At 47.1% G+C, this 19,319-nt stretch overlaps 1 protein-coding gene across 1 annotated transcript; it reads left to right on the top strand.

The window, feature by feature from the left end:
* Nucleotides 1-680: 680 nt before the first annotated feature.
* CHRNA1 (cholinergic receptor nicotinic alpha 1 subunit) lies at nt 681-18,305 on the top strand. The gene is made up of 9 exons (XM_003990883.6): nt 681-822; nt 6,789-6,934; nt 7,037-7,081; nt 8,145-8,254; nt 10,338-10,533; nt 11,029-11,266; nt 14,341-14,564; nt 15,722-15,961; nt 16,256-18,305. The coding sequence occupies exons 1-9, from the start codon at nt 780-782 to the stop codon at nt 16,385-16,387; spliced, it is 1,374 nt and encodes a 457-aa protein (XP_003990932.3). The 5' UTR covers nt 681-779; the 3' UTR covers nt 16,388-18,305.
* Nucleotides 18,306-19,319: the final 1,014 nt, after the last annotated feature.

Here is a 19,319-nt window from a genome sequence, read left to right as displayed (position 1 = left end):
ACTTTTCAGACTGAGCAGTCACTAGCTGCTGGCTTCTAGGGTTGTTGTTGTTTTTTAACAAGGAAATTGAAAAGCTGAACCACTCTGCTCTTTGCTTGCCTGAGTGAGAGTCCGCTCCGGGGCGGGGGGGGGGGGGGGGGGGGCAATAAAACCAGTTTTATGGAAGAAGCCATCTTTGTTAAAAACCAAACCCAAGTCTGGTGGAAGTCTCCACCAGCAGATTCAGCACCAACCACACTCTTCTCAAAGTCATTCGGCACAAGAGCCCCATGCACTCTCAGCCCAGAACGAGCCACAGCAACTCAAACTGTCCTACGTGTAGAATGTGGACTTCTGTGACTCCGGATGATCAGAGTTTTACACTAACAGCTGACTATCTACTCAGACCTAGTGACCTGATCAAATCAGTCCACATAGATGGGGGTCTGGTTGACACAAAAAGAAGGGGATTGCTCACCATTCAAAAGAATTCATTCCCTACTATAAATTATTTTAACTGAACCTGACTCATGGTGCATTTAAACATACAGTGCGGTTCACAGTCAACTTGTCAAGGGTATAGCAATTATGTAAAGTGAGGCACCCTGTAATACTGTTAGGCCCTTAGCAACTCCCTGGGCTCCCAGGGCTCTGGGCAGCCCAGCTGTCACTTACCACAAACAGGTGGTGTGAAACAATAGCTCCACTGAGCCGACTCACTTTCCAAGCCCTCTAACGGCCAAGCTTCCAGCCAGAGAGTCCCCACGAGCGGCACCCATCCACACCAGCACCCACAGCCCATGGAGCCCTGGCCGCTCCTCCTGCTCCTTGGGCTCTGCTCAGGTAAGTGCCAGGGTCGAGGGGCTCTCCTGTGACGCTGAAGCATTGGAAGCCCCCAGACCAGGACGTTGCTTGTCTGAGGGGAATACAGAGTGGTAGGGCTTTGTCAGCCTGAGGCAGTATACTCTGTCAGTTTCTCGCTCCTGTTGGCTTGATTCGGTTTGTGGATAAAGATTTCTAATTTGTGTTATCCAATTAAAATAGGAGCTGCGGGCTCAAAGCCTGCAAAGTAGATGTGCGGGTCTCTGCCTCCATCAGTGCCTGGCATCGGACTTGCCCTTATGATCAGATTCAACAGCCTTACCACCCTCCCGGAGCAGCTTTCATATCTGAACAACCCTAAGCACTTAGAGTGGCATCTTATAATTACAGACAATTTGGTTAACAAGTCCTTTTACTGCTCTGGGAGAATTCTGATAATGAAGAGATTGATTGACAGCTCCATGTGCTGGAAAGAGAATCCTATTAATAATTGTAACTAACCTCTTTCCGTGAGAGATTACATGTTTGGTCTTTCTTTCTTTTTTTTTTTTTAACTTCCAAAGTTAAAAACCAAAAGGCCCTATGAATGCGTTTCTGCCCACTTTTTTTTTTACCATATGTAAGTTTGGGTTTGAAATGAAACTATAAAACCTTGCACAGCCCTTGACCTGCATTCACCTCTGGAATGTGTCACAACACAGCAGCTGAAACGCTAGCCTTGATCCCAAACTTCCGGTAGGGGGAAGTAGGAGATGCTTGCTGATTGCTTCACATAAAAGTTTACTGGTGATATCATCCCAATGGAGAAACGAGACGGCTGACATTCTGTGATTTCTCTTTTCCAATATTGCTCCGACAAACGCAGGCCTTCTGGGCAACAATGGTAAAAAGCTTTATTATTCATGTTTTTCAACAGCAGAATTCAGGGAAATTGCCTGAGCTCTGATAAATTCCAGTCTGCGGGACTTGGACTTGATCCAACCCAAACTGGCCTGGTGGTGATAGCGTTGGTGACGGTGGTGCAGTGGGTGTGCCACACGCACGCGCGTGTGTGTGTGTGTGTGTGTGTGTGTAAGCATGTATGTGCCTGCAAACGCTACACTCAATGAAAATTCTTTTTTTTTTTTATTTTTTTTTCAACGTTTATTTATTTTTGGGACAGAGAGAGACAGAGCATGAACGGGGGAGGGGCAGAGAGAGAGAGGGAGACACAGAATCGGAAACAGGCTCCAGGCTCTGAGCCATCAGCCCAGAGCCTGACACGGGGCTCGAACTCCCGGACCGCGAGATCGTGACCTGGCTGAAGTCGGACGCTTAACCGACTGCGCCACCCAGGCGCCCCTCAATGAAAATTCTTAAGTGATATGCTTACATGTGAAAATCCTCAGGTGATCTCTTAGGATACCAAAGACCCCTGAAAATGCGTGTTTACCCATCTAAAACAGCATGTGCTATATAGTTAGATCAAACCTAGAATTTCCTGGTATCAGTTCACATAGGAGTTCAGAGAAATTCAGAGCTAGATGAGGCAAGGCCCACAACTTAAATTTGTTATTATAGGGAAACTGAGGCTGAAAGACATGAACTGACCTGCCTGAGGTCACCTAATTTATAAAGGTTGGAATGAGATCAGTCGGAGACTGTTTATTGTGGGCCTCATTAGAAAACACAGCCTGCAAGCGTCAAAGGTAGCAAGAGATACGGCACCACGTTGAGACGAGAATTACCTAAAGTGACTAGTAACATTTCAGAACTCCTTTTGCCCAATCCATCGTACTGTTCCTCCATAAAAACTGCAAATTGAGGGGCGCCTGGGTGGCTTAGTCGGTTGTCTGACTTCAGCTGAGGTCATCATGATCTCACATTTCCCGGGTTTGAATCCTGCATCCGGCTCTGTGCGGACAGCCTTGAGACTGTTTCAGATTCTGTCTCCCTCTCTCTCTGCCCCTCCTCTGCTCATGCTCTGTCTCTCTCTCTCTCTCTCTCTCAAAAATAAATAAGCATTAAAAATTTTTTTAAAAAAATGCAAATCGACCCAGTAGAGTACAATTGTGGCTCTTGGAAATTGTGGCTGGGTTCCCCTAGTTAGAATCAGTTCTTTGTGGCCAAAATTCTCATTCACATCAGGGACATAATGATCTCTGTTCTACTTACATAGCACCTTTCATCACAACCTTTTCCTCTCTTCCGTCTCCAGAATCCCAAGTACTTCACTGCCACTTTTCTTACGCCATATTACTTTGCAACTTGTTCCTAGCTCTTTGGGTAAATGACAAATGTCAGTCTTCATGAGGGTAGAAAGACGAGATTCGTATAATTCATCTCTGAATATCTCAAAGCTCTTAAAACAATGCTTTGCTTATAGTAAGTGCTCAACAAATAATGAATGAATTAATGTTACTACCATCTGAATACAGATTACGCCTATGATTTTGCTGAAAAGAAAGACTTTGACATTATTTCTTTGTGTGTATGTTTATTAATTTATATACCCTGTCTTTTTAAGAAAGTATCTACTGTGATTCATTGATTCCATGAAGAACTGGTCCAATTAATTATACGGACCACATTGGAGCTGGGAACAGAATCACAGAATTCTGACTTCAAGTCCTGTATGTTTTCTATTACTCCACCCTGCTTTGGGCAGGAAAAAAAGAAACAAACAATGAACCCAATCTAAGAAATGGAGACCTCCTTAGAAATTCCTTAGAAATGCATTACGGAAAGAACAAGGTTCCTTGTTATTAGTGAGACTGAGAGAGGAGGAAGCGAATGTCACTGGAATGCTGACCGGGCCTGTCTCCCAGTCCTTGCCTTCTCCCCAGTGGACCATAGACTTGGCCTGCATAGTTTTCCTGCTACATAATGTAGACCATCTGCTCTATCTGTTGCTTTCTAGTATGGTCTTCCTGTCAAAGGGGAATAAACAGTCACTTAAAGATAAGCAACCCAGCCAGTGCCAAAGCAATAGCTTCACACTCTGTAGCCAAGGCACTCAGTGAGCCATGACAGTGCCCTGCCCATGAGCCAGGAGGGGCCCAGGAGAGACAGGTGTGGAAGACAGGGCATTGCTGTGTCCCAGGTGCTCAATGGGGTGACAGCAAAAACTGGGTCTTTGGACAACACGCTCCCTTGAGGCATCCTTGAATGCAAGTGGTTTGGGTGAGGCGTTGTGTTTAAGTGCTGCATGGACGCTTTGGGATTCAGAAAATTGGGGAAACTAGAAATGAGGTAGGCTAGGTCAGGGGTTCTATACATAGAATCCAGGAAGGTCATAATGAAGACACTTAACAAGCTACGCGAAAAGCTTCAAAAATCCAAATGGAAAAGATACATTCACCCTAAGGGAGGTGACAAAGAGCACAGACCCTGGGGTCAGATTGCTTGCATGTATAATCCCACTTCCAACTAGCTGGGAACCATGAACACATGCTTCGACTGTCCGAATGTCCATTTTCTCACTTGTAAACTAGGGGTAAAGACTTATCTCATAGGATTATTATAAGGATTCAATAAGGTAATACAAATACAGGGCCTTCAATGAAGCTCTCCTAACAAAATACACATTTTTGTGGGGATGAACGTGTTCCGACTCATTGTGTGACATTGGTTATTTCAAGCTGGTCCAAAGTTCTGGGTGAGAAATAGTGGTGGAGAGCATGGTCGCTGGGCTTGAGTCCTGGCTCCACCGTTTATGAGATCTGGACAACTCACTCAACCTCCCTAGGGTTCAATTTCCTCCTCTGTAAAGTGAAGACAAGAACCGTGCCTACCCCACCCAGTTACGAGAAAAGAAAGAGTTGGGGCGCCTGGGTGGCGCAGTCGGTTAAGCGTCCGACTTCAGCCAGGTCACGATCTCGCGGTCCGGGAGTTCGAGCCCCGTGTCAGGCTCTGGGCTGATGGCTCGGAGCCTGGAGCCTGTTTCCGATTCTGTGTCTCCCTCTCTCTCTGCCCCTCCCCCGTTCATGCTCTGTCTCTCTCTGTCCCAAAAATAAATAAATGTTGAAAAAAAAATTAAAAAAAAAAAAAAAGAAAGAGTCAATACGTATAAAGCATGTCTGCCACATAACAAATTGGATACGCTAGTTATTTTTATTAATAAAAATAGAAAGGTAATTGGTTAACTTAACAGTTCTTTGGTTGACAAACTCTTTCAAACCTAGGATTCAAGGAGAAAAACAATAAAGAAAAATAATGACCTGTCTTAGAGGCAAGAGGTTAACATTACTGGGGACAAGGGAAAGCATCTCACTCATGCGATTTTTGAAGTTGTCACGGCCCAGGGAAAAGGTATGGTGGCTTCAGGAATAACCTGCGGAAAGGGGAGATCTGCTTACATGAATTAGGGCAAATGGATCATGTGTCTGCTTCCTCTCCTGACCCTGAACAGGCAATCCCCAATCCACGTAAGGCTGGAGTTACAAAGATCCTTCATAAGGCACTTGCTGGAATTTGGAACGCTTTTTCTCACGGTTAGAACGGTGGGTGCATTCGTGCACTTTCTAAGACAGCCCACGGCACGCTCGTGACCTCACGTAGTCAGTGCAGGAGCACAGCGCAGAATGACAGGGCTCCTCCCAAGCCCCGCCCCAGCCGCAGGACCTTGGACAAGTCTTCCAGCCTCTCAGATCTCACGTGAGAACGACCGTCTGCCTGCCTCGTCGCAGGCTGGTGAGAACTGCATAACATTGGCTATAGAAAAGCTGTGGGGTCCAAGAGGAGTAGATACTATTTTTCACCCACCTGAGGGAAAATGCAGTAAAGATTCCTAAGAAGTCACTCGTGCTCCAGACAGGAGGAGCTCCAAACCCAGGTCAGAAAAGCACGTGGTGTTTACTTAACGCTAAGTTAACAGGGACACGGACCCACCAGCAGTTAACTTTTTTAATTACAAGAAAAAACACACCACGTAGAATTTGCCACAGGAAAATACACATCACATAAAACTACCATTTGGAGTGTGAGATTTAGTGACATTTAGTACATTCACGGTGTTATGCAACCATCACCGCTATCTAGTTCCAGAACGTTTTCGTCCCCCCAAAAGGAAACCCTGTACCCATCGGCAGTTACTCTCGCTTCCCCTGTCTCCTCAGCCCCTGCTAACCACTGATCTGCTAGCTCTACGGATTTGCCTCTTCTGGATATTTCATATCAATGGAATCATACACTATGTGCCCCTTTGTGTCCAATTTCTTTCACTTAGCACGTTTTCAGGGCTCAACCATGTTGTACCATGAGTCAACTCTTCATTCATTTTTATGGGTGAATAATATTCCACCGCGTGTATATGGCGCAATTTGTTCATCCGCTTTATGTGCTGATGGGCATTCAGGTTGTTTCCATCTTTTGGCTATTATGTATAACGCTGCCGTGAACACTGGTGCACGAGTTTTTGTGTGGCCAGTTCTTTGAGGGCTACACCTAGGAGTGGCACCACGAGGTCACAGGGTCACGCTGCATGCACCTCGTGTGACGAACCACCAAACGCTCTCCCACGGTGGCTGCACCGTGCCCCAATCTCACCAACACTCACCGTCTTCAGTTCTGTGAATGGCGGTCATCCCAGCGGGTATGAACCGGCATCAATTTCCGGCTGTTCAGCGCATCGTGAGATGTGACGCCAGCCAACCTGAGATTTCATCGCCCCATGAGTAGTCTCTGAAATACGAAGACGGGCTTTTGTGTGGACTTGTCTCCTTGTGTGTGCGCAGCGACAAGCCTGATTCAGCCAGAGGCTGTATTAAGGAATGTCATCTGCTCAGAGCACAAGTGTCAGGATAATCTGGCACACCCCACCAGGGAAGGGACCGCGCCAGCAGCTGCGATTGGAAAAGAACTTAGGGCAATAGAAGCTGCACTGGGAGCCCTTCAACAAGGGGGCCTGTGTGCCTTCCATTAGCTGGTCACGCCTCAGTTACTTATGCGAGTGTTTGTAGAGGGCGGGGAGCAGAATCTGACAGTGTGTGTGTCATTTGCTGTCTCAGCTGGCCTCGTCCTAGGCTCCGAACATGAGACCCGCCTGGTGGCAAAGCTGTTTGAAGATTACAACAGTGTGGTTCGGCCCGTGGAAGACCACCGCCAGGTTGTGGAGGTCACCGTGGGTCTGCAGCTGATACAGCTCATCAACGTGGTGAGACAGCCGCACTCTGGGCTCCCCGCCCCTCTCACCCTGCAGCACCCTCCCCCCTCCTCCCGTCCTTACCCCTAAAGATGGGGTCTTCTCTTTTTTCAGGATGAAGTAAATCAGATTGTGACAACCAATGTGCGACTGAAACAGGTATTCAGCTAGATAACTGCATTGATGCTGCTGGTAATCACCCCGGAATTTAGCCTGAGCCCAAAGGGAATCAATCTGGGTAACACGGTTTACATACCAACATCATGGAAGTATAAATATTTTGGTGTAGTGAGATTATGGGTCATATTTGTTGGTATGTGTGTGTTTGTTTTTTACTTCGTGTTTTGTGTTTTTGTATTAGTTTGCTAGGCCACCTACCATAACCAAAGCCACAAACGAAGTGGCTCAAACAAGAGAAATTTATTCTCTTGCAGCTCTTGAGGCCAAACGTCCAAAGTCAAGGTATCGGCAGAACTGGTTCCGTCTGAGGGCTGTGAGGGACAAACTGCTCCAGGCCTGTCTCTTTTGCGTGTAGTTGGCCAACGTCATGTTCACATGGCATTCTTCTTGAAAATGTTTGCCTTCCCATGTCCCCTTCTTTAAGGACACCAGTTGTGTTGCATTAGAGCCTCTCTTCAGCACCTAATTCTAACCTAATTAGACCCTATCTCCAAATGAAGTTATATTATGAGGTACTGGAAACTGGGGTTTCAACACGTGAATTCTGGGGGAGACGCAGTTCAGGTCACAACACTGTGTCATCTGAATTTGCTACGTTGGGCATTTATTACTTTTATAAGGTAGGAAAGAAATATACCACTTTTATAAAATGATGTTGCCTGCTTGGGGGAAATGTTTACCAGAAGGTCATGCTCCTTTCCTGGGGTGGGCAGGATGGCATGGGGGACGGGCTACCCTGGAGTACCTTTGTTTTCTCATCTGTAAAATGGGGCCAATAATTGCTCTTCCCTCAGAGGACTATTGTGAAGACCACGAGATGAATATGGGTAAAATGCTTGTAATAGTGTCTACACGTAGTCAGTACCATAGAGGCGTTTGCTGTTATCGTTCACTAACGTGCAAGCTGAATTCTGAATCAAACCTCTCTTACTGGAGCACAACTCCTGTCCACATCTGAACTATCATACCCATCAGAACTCTTAGGTTTTTGAAAAATGTGTTTAGCTCTTTTTATTAGCAAAACGTCGTCTCCATGTTTTAGCAATGGGTAGACTACAACCTAAAATGGAATCCAGAGGACTATGGTGGCGTGAAAAAAATTCACGTTCCTTCGGAAAAGATCTGGCGCCCAGACCTCGTTCTCTATAACAAGTAAGCAAAACAGACGGGCTGGGGAGGGCGACATTCCTGGGGCAGGTGGAGCCCAAGCCCTATTGGAAGGGCTGCTACTCTCAGTATGCTTCTCACCACCGTTCACATTAAATAACCCTTAAAAACCAAGAGCCAAGTTGACATGCTAGGGGTGCCATATGGTGTCTCATGTTATGAATAGAAACAATTATCAGAGCCAAATTGAATCAGGGCTGTGGGGTGGGGGACATTTAATCCCCGAGAGCTCCTGAAGGGTGTAGGGCAGCCATCCAAGGAACCCAAATTCATATAATTGAGTTCCTTGGAATTAAATGTCCTTCCTACCAATAGGTCTGAACCTCCCGGGGTTGTTATCCATCACGTCGTCACGGCTTCCCAGGGCGTCGCGTGCTGCTGATGGCCTGGGATGCCTGCGTAGCCCATCCACCGGGCTCCGTGACAGACTGCATGTTGTGAAATTATAATGTGATTCAAGACACTCTGGTTTAATGACAGGTTCATTATCATACGCCCTTCATTTGTCAGGGAATGTTCGTTTCAAAGAGCATCCTTCCCAGGCAGGAGCATTCGCCATCGGCCGAGAGGACGTGCGGCCTGACATTCTACAGCATGTGTCTGTGTGAGCAGGCTGTGCCTTCTCGCAGATTGACCAGGGAGGGCGGCAGGGGCTTGTGAATGGAAATGACACCCTCATTTAAGGCTGGCCCTCCTACTTTGATTTCCTACTACATATTTCCCAGTGGCACCTGAGATTCAAGCTTGAGCCAAATTATCCAATCATTTGTGTAACCTTTTCGGACAAATACGCTGATGGAGCAGAGTGTCTTGTGTTAGTCAGTTTTCTCGTTCAGCAAGAATCTAAGAGAAGCCATTAAAATCCGCTCCTCCTTTTGACAAACCCGCTCGGGAACACCCTGGTGGGGGGAGAACCCTGTTTTACTTATCTCTATCTATAGAGATGGACCCAGATGACCCTGTGGCCCTCTGCTCTTTGGGTCTCTTTTGGGAAGGTCCAAAACTGCATAGTTTTCTGGATAGAGCCCTACCTCCATCCCAAGGAAAAATCAGTGGGAAGAAAATCTCTTGGTTAATGAAGTGAGACTCCAATATATGCCATATGCCCCCGAAAGCCCACCAAGGCAGACCCCACCCACTTGTTCAACATCTATTCTAAATGCCTTTGGCCAAGGCCCCAGGACACAGGCCATTTGGGGTCAAGTGGACTGCCCACTGAATGAGGCCTGCAGAAGTGGCTTGTTATTTTTTAATATCTACCATGTTGGATTTTTGTAGTGAGAAATGAGTGCCAACTTTCCGAAATGTAAAAATATCACATTAAACTCTGGAGTTTTAGTCTCTCTAGAAAAATCCAACATTCAAAAATATGGAAACTTTGTATTAAAAAATCTAGATTTCCCGCTTCTGAGGAAAAATTCAAATATCTGGCAGTTTTGGGCCTTCACTCACACAAGGAAGCCACAGCAAAGTGGAGTGTCACCTTCTTTAGAGGAGAGAGGGCTCTCCCCTGCCCTTACCGCCTTCCTCACCTGCTTGGCCATGGAGGCATCTGGGTTTGTAGCCCCACCCTATCGAGTTCTAAATAGTTCTGAAAGAGGTAACAGAGCCCTTCTTAACCTGCTTACCACAGTAACGAGCCACTGGACCTGTTTTTATTTTAAATTCCTGTTTTTTTCCCCCAGTTAACTTTCAAGATATATTGGGGGAGGAATAGATGGAAATTAACATTACAAATACTACTGAGGACTGGGAAGGAAAAAAAAATCGGGTATACAGTGCTACCTGTTATTTCCTTAAAACTAGATCCCTAGGTTCTTCCCCAGATACTCCGATTTAGGGCTTCAGATGGTGCTCGGAAACCTGTATTTTAAACAAGCACCCCAGCGATTCTATTATCAGACAAACCTGGGAAACACTGCTATGGATAAAAAGTGACACTGTCCCAGTGAAAGCGTCTATAATTAGCACCTGAATAATTAACAGCTGTCTCCTGCTAACATCCCCGAGCAGAACTGAAGGCTCATCCGTCACTTGGAGTCATGTTCCTCTTTGATCCCAATTGCAGTGCAGATGGTGACTTTGCCATTGTCAAGTTCACCAAAGTGCTCCTGGACTACACTGGCCACATCACGTGGACGCCTCCAGCCATCTTCAAAAGCTACTGTGAGATCATCGTCACCCACTTTCCCTTTGATGAACAGAACTGCAGCATGAAGCTGGGTACCTGGACCTACGATGGCTCCGTGGTGGCCATCAACCCGGTAGGTGCTGCCCTCGTGTGATGCGGCTGGTCTCGGGAAACGCGTAATTCAGGTGTCCAACTCTGCGCCTCCAGAGTCACAGGCTCTCAGCGCCCATTTGAACTTTGGGATCGTCCAGTCCAGTGGTTCTCGATATGGGGACGGTTCTTGATGTGTGCCCATGAGTACCACCTGGAAGCTTATGTAAATTCCTATGCCCAGGCTCCGTCCTAGGAATTTTGGCTTAATCGGTCTGGGGTGGGACTAAGGCACCAATATGTTTTGAGGTTCCCAGGTAACTTGAATGTGTAGTCAACATGGAGGATCCCAATAGTCCCAGCCCCCTTATTTCACAGGAAAGGACTCTAGGGCCCCAAACCGGAAGTGGCCCTCGTGGGTCCTGTCCGGGGTACACGACAGCACCGCCTCCTGTTGCTTTATTACAGCTGATTTTGCAACCCACCCCTCCTCAGGGTGATGTGGCTGGGTTTTCAAAGTTTCATTTCATCTTCTCAGGAAAGCGACCAACCAGACCTAAGCAACTTCATGGAAAGCGGAGAATGGGTGATCAAGGAGTCCCGAGGCTGGAAGCACTGGGTGTTCTACGCCTGCTGCCCCACCACCCCCTACCTGGACATCACCTACCACTTCGTCATGCAGCGCCTGCCCCTCTACTTCATCGTCAACGTCATCATTCCCTGCCTGCTCTTCTCCTTCCTAACCGGCCTGGTGTTCTACCTGCCCACAGACTCAGGTGGGTGCAGGTGCCATGGCTGCTGATGCAGGCAGATCTTGTGCCGCTATTTTGGGGAAAACCAGAAATAATTATGGGCTAACAAACAAGGATGAGCAGACAGGCCCAAATCATCATCGCTGGGAGGATGCATTTACTGAGAGGCCATGTTCAGTGGTGAGTCACGGGTGGGGGGAGCTCACAGCTAGAGCAGACTATGGAGCAGGCAGAGAGTTGACCGTGACCCTGGAGGTGCACAGACACAGCTCAGTGTAGTTAAAGTGAATAACCATCAATGCTTACTTGCTGAATACCTACTGTGTGCCCAGAGACATGCTGGGTAAGGCTTGGGTCACCCCTCATGCCACTTCCCCTGTGAAGCCACTTGCTATATCCTGACCAAGCCAGGTCTTGCCTCTTAAAAAAAAAAAAAACGTTTATTATTATTATTATTATTTTTTTGAGAGAGAGAGACAGAGTATGAGTGGGCAGGGGCAGAGAGAGAGGGAGACAGAATCGGAAGCAGGCTCCAGGCTCCAAGCTGTCAGCACAGAGCCTAACGCGGGGCTTGAACTCGCGAACCGTGAGATTGTGACCTAAGCCGAAGTTGGACGCTCAACCAACCGAGCCACCCAGGCACTCCCAGGTCTTGCTTCTTTTGCTCACTGCTTGCCATTTGAAAATCGCTTTTGCATGTCTGTTTTCCAGGTGGCACTATCTTTACACACACGACCATACTTCCCGAGTGGCAATTCTTTCTCACATATCAGCCTGGACAACTTCCTTATTTCCTACTGAGTGATCACATCTGTGACATAATTTCAACAAACACCAACAATCCCCAGAAAAGGGGAAGAGGGCACACAAGTGCCTGTGAGAAGTCACTGCTCATAAACAATTTAGGGCAGACAAGTGGGGACAAAGAAAGGATACAGACAGTCCTCAAACTTATGACAGGGAACAATTATATCAAAATGATAAACACAAATAAACACACACACACACACACACACACACACACACACAAAGTCTAACTTTATAACAAGGGGGAAAAAAGATTATGAATTCACTCATTTGACATGTATTTGTTGAACAATTGTTATGTGGCACGGATCCAGTAGAGAATAAGGCAGAACTTGCCCCACAGAATGCCCGTTGTTCTTATGACTGTACTTATTTTTAAACAAATGATCACAAACACAATTTGTTTTTGACTTTCTAACAAATTAAGCTTCTTAAAGTGAAGAGACTACTAGTTAGGGCAATATGGAAACTAGTCAGAATCTCTATATGTGCGATGGTTTATGCTTGAAAAGCATGCAGAACAGTGAAAATGCTTGATAAATGTTAGCTATTATCATTATTACTCAAGAAATCTGATGTAACTTGATCACTGTTTCATATTTACATCTTCTTTTTCACAAAAAATTACCTATCTTTATTTTAGTTTATTTATTTTAAGAGAGAGAAAGAGTGAGCATGAGCAGGGGAGGGGCAGAGAGAGGGAAAGAGAGGATTCCCAGAAAGCTCAGTGCTATCAGCTCACAAACTGTGAGATTATGACCGGAGCCGAAACCAAGAGTCAAATGCTCAACCGACGGAGCCACCCAGGTGCCCCCTCTTTTTCACTTTTAAAGACTTTCCTACCCACTCGATAGACTTCTTCTCACTAGGTGGAATTGATCATTTCTTGTTTGCATCCACTCCATTTCCTGTATACACTCCTAGCATCTGGAAGCATCCAGTATGGGAAAAAGCTCCATACTGGAGAACGGGACAACACAAGGGTCTCCCGAGACAAACAGCAAGACCAGCCCAAGGGAAGTCCCTTCCAAAGGCTCTCAAGCTGCCTCCGAGGCCGTCAGTCCCCACAAAAATATTCCAGGGCCATTCAGTCCCCCACCCTCCTGGCTTGCCATACCGAGACTCGAACAGGGATTTATCCACCCTGAAATGATAGGACCTGATGAGAAGAGGTCGGGGCAGGGGAACCCCTGGTCCCTTGATATGAAAGACAAAGCAAGAAGAAAACCACTGTCCTCTAAATGAATGTGCAAAGTTCGCTGGTTTTGTCCTTTTCTCGGTTTTGGTCTTGCAGCCCCCTCCCATACCGAGAAAAGTACGCATGCGCTCCTGGGTTGCCCATCCACCTGCTGGGTCATGAGTAGGTCAGACCGTGGTTCAGCTTTGTGAGGTTGATGATAGTCTGTTGCAGACAGAAAAACTGCCACCTGGAGTCTAGCTTGTCACTCAGCTTGGTGTACCTGGCTCCCTGAGTTCCACCAAGCAGTGGAATGCTGGGACAGGAGACAAAGCAGCCCTCGGCTGCTTGGCGGCCTCTAGTGGAAGTGTCTGTCACTTGCCATGGTCAGTAGAGCTAAGGTGCTAAGGTCCCAGAGGATGAAATTCTGCCCCCCAAATGCCCCCAGCTGTATGCGGGTCACATGGTTCTCACCCCCTGGGTTTTGTGGCGTATTAGTCTGCTACAGCTGCCCTAATAAAGTGCCACAGACCGGGTGGCTGAAACAACAGGAATTTTGTCCACACAGTCCTGGAGGTCACGGTGTCAGCAGGTCTGGTTTCCTCTAGGCTTCTCTCCTTGGCTTGTGGATGGCCGTCTCCTCCCTGTGTCTTCCCCTGGTCTTTCCCCTCTGTGTGTGTCCGTGCCCTAATCTCCTTCTTTTTTTTTTTTTTTTTAAAGTTTATTTTGAGAGCGATAGCACAAGTGGGGGAGGGGCAGAGAGGGAAAGAGAGGGAGAGAGAGGGGATCCCAAGCAGGCTCCACGCCGTCAGCGCAGAGCCAGATGCGGGGCTCGAACTCACGCACCACGAGATCGTGACCTGAGCAGGAGTCAGACGCTTCACTGGCGGAGCCACCCAGGCGCTCCCCAATCTCCCTTTCTTCTCAGGACACCAGTCATTGGAGGAGCGCCCTTCCTGATGAACTCATGTTGACTTAATTGCCTCTTTACAGGCCTCATCGACAAATACTGCCACTGAGGCCATGAGGCTTAGGACTTCCATGCAGAAAACCGAAGAGAACAATTCAGCCCATAACCAGTGAATGGGTTGTATTTCTTTTTCATTCCGTGCAGGAGAGAAGATGACTCTGAGCATCTCTGTCCTGCTGTCCTTGACTGTGTTCCTCCTGGTCATCGTGGAGCTAATCCCTTCCACCTCCAGTGCCGTGCCCTTGATTGGGAAATACATGCTGTTCACCATGGTGTTTGTCATCGCGTCCATCATCATCACGGTCATTGTCATCAACACACACCACCGCTCCCCCAGCACCCACGTCATGCCCAACTGGGTACGCAAGGTGAGCGATCGAGGGCCCTGCCACCCGCCCCCCCCCCCCCCCCCCGCGTGGGGCAGCACTGCCCTCACGAACGTCTCTCCCTCCACTTGGCTGGTGGAATTCTGGCTGATGCATGTGGGCCCTTAGGAACTGTCCTTTCCGGGGATTTTTAGAGCATTTCCGGAAGAAACTTTCTTTTAGCCTCTTGCTAGGGATAAGTAATTCCTATAGCCTTCCCAGACACAGAAGAAAAACAGAATTAACAAAGCCCACTCCAAATTCACGTTTAAAGAGTCTCTTTGATTAGAGAAGGTGAATATATCACTTTTTATTCAGAATCTGTGAAATTCCTGAGGTCTCTGTTTGTATGTCTCCCAATCTGTGAACAGACTGCTTATTTTTTGCTGGTCAAATCATCTGCTGAGAATAGAATAAGGGCTAGAGATAGAGAGGATGCTTGACGAGAAATTGTCAAAAAGTGAGTTTTCGTGAGGAACTTGGTCTCAGATATTTGCATTATTGAAATTTAAAAAGTGTTAGCATTTCAAATATGTCAGTTTTTAGGTAAAACTTCACAGAGACACCGACGTCAGGGTGTTTTCTGCAGAATGCAAAAGATTTGTCATGAATTAACAGAGAAACTACTGCTTGCAATGTATTCTTTTGGGAGGACAATCAGTCCCTGTATCTATAAAGACTTACGTGACTCCTGGCAACGCCCATGTTGCATTTCTTCAGGAATAAGAAATGGGGACAAAAAAACACTGTGGCTGTTTCGGAGGCTGGACCCTCATATATTTTTTTTAGCCAGAAGGGCTTTTCCTTTAATCATATTATCCAACTAACACAAGGCTTTGAAGGAAGCCGGTTCCTTGAAGGCTGGAGGCTTAAACTTCGTTGGTTTCTCGAGCCCAACAGCTGCGCACGGGCTCCCTCCAGTGGTGAACTGTTCACATGACAAAATCAGCTCTATTAACCATAGTAATTTGACAGGCCACGGGGTAAGTCTGAAGGAAATTTTGAGAAAATCTAGTATCGTCCTTGTGTTTTAAGGACAAAGACCCTAAGGTCCAGCGAAGCTGACTGATTTGCCTAAAGTCACACGGCTAATTCAAAGTCAGAGTTTGATACTTGCACTACTGGCGTTAATTCATGCATGGATTTCTTTTTCGTGTTAGGTTTTTATCGACACTATCCCAAATATCATGTTCTTCTCCACAATGAAAAGACCATCCAGAGAAAAACAAGACAAAAAGATTTTTACAGAAGACATTGATATTTCTGACATTTCTGGGAAGCCGGGGCCTCCACCCATGGGCTTCCACTCTCCCCTGATCAAACACCCGGAGGTAAAAAGTGCCATTGAAGGAGTCAAATACATCGCAGAGACCATGAAGTCAGACCAGGAGTCCAACAACGTAAGCTTCGTGACTTGAAACCCACACCTCCGGGTTTCAATGATCCAATACGTGAGCACAGATGGATGGGTTTGTCCTGAGGAGTCGGCTGGCATTCAAGAGGCAGCATTGGTGACCACCTCTAAGCCACCTTAGTGGGCCAACACATTGTGAATAATCTATTCGAATAATAAAGACCACAATGCCAGCCAAGGGATGTTACGGGCTTTGAGTGGGCCATAACTGATGCATAGCATGAACATGGTGAGTCCAAAAACCATCGTAAGGAAATTCTAACACTTTTCTCTCTCCCAGGCGGCTGAGGAATGGAAGTATGTTGCAATGGTGATGGACCACATTCTCCTTGGAGTCTTCATGCTTGTCTGTATCATTGGAACCCTGGCTGTGTTTGCAGGTCGGCTCATTGAATTAAATCAGCAAGGATAAGCAGAGCTGAGGCCACCTCTGCTCCCAGCACCAGGCAGAGCAGGGAAAGGCAGGGAAGACAGGAAGACTTGTCTATTTTGATACAGCTCACTTATCAAACATCTCATTTTCTGTATTTATGATTAATGATAATGATTCGTATTTACATAAGGTTATGGCCTCAAGTATTTTCACATCATTTCTCCTTTTAATCCTGCTCTGGCTGCCTGGAGAGTGAAACCATTTTTAGTAAATGAAACGGGGTCACTGATGAGACATATTCACGTCCAAAGGCGTCTGGAAGAGTTTTGCCCAGAATAACTGAGGTTTTCTGTTGGTTTGTTTTTAATTTTTTTTTTTTTTAAGCAAAGAACGTATCCTTTGCTTAAAGTCAGTTTTGTACGTACAAGTAAAACCCACCCGCCAGTCCCCAAAAGACGAAGCGTTTGATTTGGAGAGAAAGGAAGCCGTGGAAAGGCAACATGTAAGTTCTGGAAACGGCCACCAAAATGCAAAGCGCATCAAAAAACCCATGCTTTAAAGCAGATTTCTAGAACTGGGAGGTGAGGCAAGGGCTTCCCACTCTGACACAGCGCCTGAGTAGTCGGGGCTTGAGGAACACAGCCAGCTGGTTTCCTAAGCTGTACTGAGTGTGAGGGCCGGCCCTGTGCGAATGGCGCCCCATATGTGGTTTTGTTTCATCTTCATAACTTTATGACGTCCCTATTTTACAAATGAGAAAGCTGAACTCGAGAAGCTCAAGTTCACTGCCCACACTAGCAAGCAGAAGAACTGAGATGGGAACCAAGGCCCAGTCTGAGTTCAGCAGCTCCGGGCTGGGTGGGATCTCCTGCTCCCTTGCTCCCCTGGACACGCCCCACGTGATCTAGGCCATCCTGTAACTCCCATCAGGGTTTTGAGAGCTTCAGTCTTAGTGCCAACGCCCTTCCTGCCTTCCCAATTAGGTCTTCTGCCCTCTTCCCCAGTCCTCGTCCAGTCGGGTGTGGGGGGCTTAGCTCTAGCAATGAAATCAGAAATGTACGCACATATCCTCACCGTTTCTGAAATTCCAGGCAAGTGAACAGGACAGAAACTTATTTCCCTTCGGAGCCACTTTCCAGCCACAATGTAGTTAGTTCACCTCAGAAGGAGAAAGCGTGCACCCTGGGCTCATCGTGGCCTTCGGAGCACTGGAACACGCCTGACCCATAGGAGTACTGGGGAGAGTGGTAAACTGCACTGCTGGGCAGCCTCTCTGAACCCAGCTGGTTTCAACCTACTTCCTGAAGTAATTTGCCAGTACAGACCCGTGGCACGGCAGAGTGCCCTCACTTTAGAGAAAACCCAAGGGGAAACAGGCTGGTGGTTCCTCGAAAAGCTAAACACGGGATTACTGTAGGATCTAGTAATTCTGCTGCCAGGTATATACCCCAAAAGAACTGAAAGCAGGGACTTAAACAGAGAGCTTACACACCAGTGTTCACAGCAGCAATAATCACGACAGCCAAAAGATGGCAACAACCCAAGCGCCCATCGGTGGAACAGCAGTGTGTACATATGATATTACTGAGCCTTAAAGAGGAAAGCAGTTCTGATGTGTGTTACAGTATGTGTCAACCCCGAAAACACGTTTGATGAAATAAGCCAGACGCAAAAGGACAAATCTCGTGATCCCAGTTAAACCAAGTACTTAGAATAGGCAAACTCGTAGAGACAGAAAGTAGAGTAGAGATTGCCGAGGTTTAGAGGGAGGGGTGAGTTATTGCTCAATGGGTAGAATTTCGGATCGGGATGATGGGAAAGTTCTAGAAATGGACAGTGGTGATGGTTGCTCAACACTGTGAATGTACTTAATGCCACCACGCTTAAGAATGGCTACGACGGTACATTCTGTGCGTATTTTGCCACAATTAAAAATAAAGAATGAAAACAATGGTAAGAATGTAAGTTTCGTGTTATGTATACATTTTACCACGATTAGAAGGACAAAAAAGAATCTGCTGCTTGCCTAATCTCCCAGGACTGATTATTGACTCAGGGAAGGAACTTAAAAGTCATTTCCATTCTCATTTTAAGGATAAGGAAACTAAGGCTTAGAGAAATGACCTCCCTCTGGTCACAGGGCAATTTAGTGACAAACCAGACCTCCTCACTCTGCTCTTGTGCTATTGCCATTACCTCAAATAACGCCCCCTGCCCCGCAAAGCAAGGCCCTGTGACACATTCCCTCCTCGCCCAGCAGAACTAGTTTGAGTGGACCCCACAGTGTTACTGCGCGTAGCTCCATCGGCCCTTAAATATCTGTTCCATCAATCTGTCACCAAGCCGAAGGTTTCCGCCTTTGGAATCTCTTCCCTTAGTTCCGGCCCGCTCTCCAGGAGACCACTGACTAGTGGGAGGGAAGGCAGCGGGTGCTGGGATCTGTCTCCCCAGCTACAGGTGTTTGCTGAGGGCTTGACCCTCCTGCCCCATGTAGCTCCATCCATGAGATGGGCGTGTCTGCACAGCAGGAGGACTTCTTGGGATGTCAGAAGCATCCTGGAATCACAACACAGGCAGGTAAGTGTGGATGGGGGTGCATTTATGACTGCCGGTGCAAACAGAAACGCTTCAGAATTCAGATCTCTAAGCGGTCTCTTTTTCTGCCCCTGGTTGTCACAACCGGGAGTTTTGTTTTGTGTAGAACCGCAAGTTTTGAAAAATTAGAAATTATGTTAACGTTTAAACCAATCAGACGGGGTCATCATCCAGGAGAGTTTTTGAGTCTGTCGGGAGGTAGCTGTGCTGGCTCCAGCCACTGGGGACCACGATGCCACCCTTGCCCGCTGCCCAACTTTTTCCACCAGTCTTGCCTTTAAGCCTGAGTTCCCTGCTCCTGGTTCTCAAACCACCATGTTCAAGGTCGTTTCTCGTCACAGCTGCTGCTTGAGCTCTAGCCCCATGCCAGTTCTTG

Source organism: Felis catus, chromosome C1, assembly GCF_018350175.1.
Source record: "Felis catus isolate Fca126 chromosome C1, F.catus_Fca126_mat1.0, whole genome shotgun sequence".
NCBI lineage: Eukaryota > Metazoa > Chordata > Mammalia > Carnivora > Felidae > Felis > Felis catus.
This window is presented reverse-complemented; position numbering and strand designations above follow the sequence as displayed.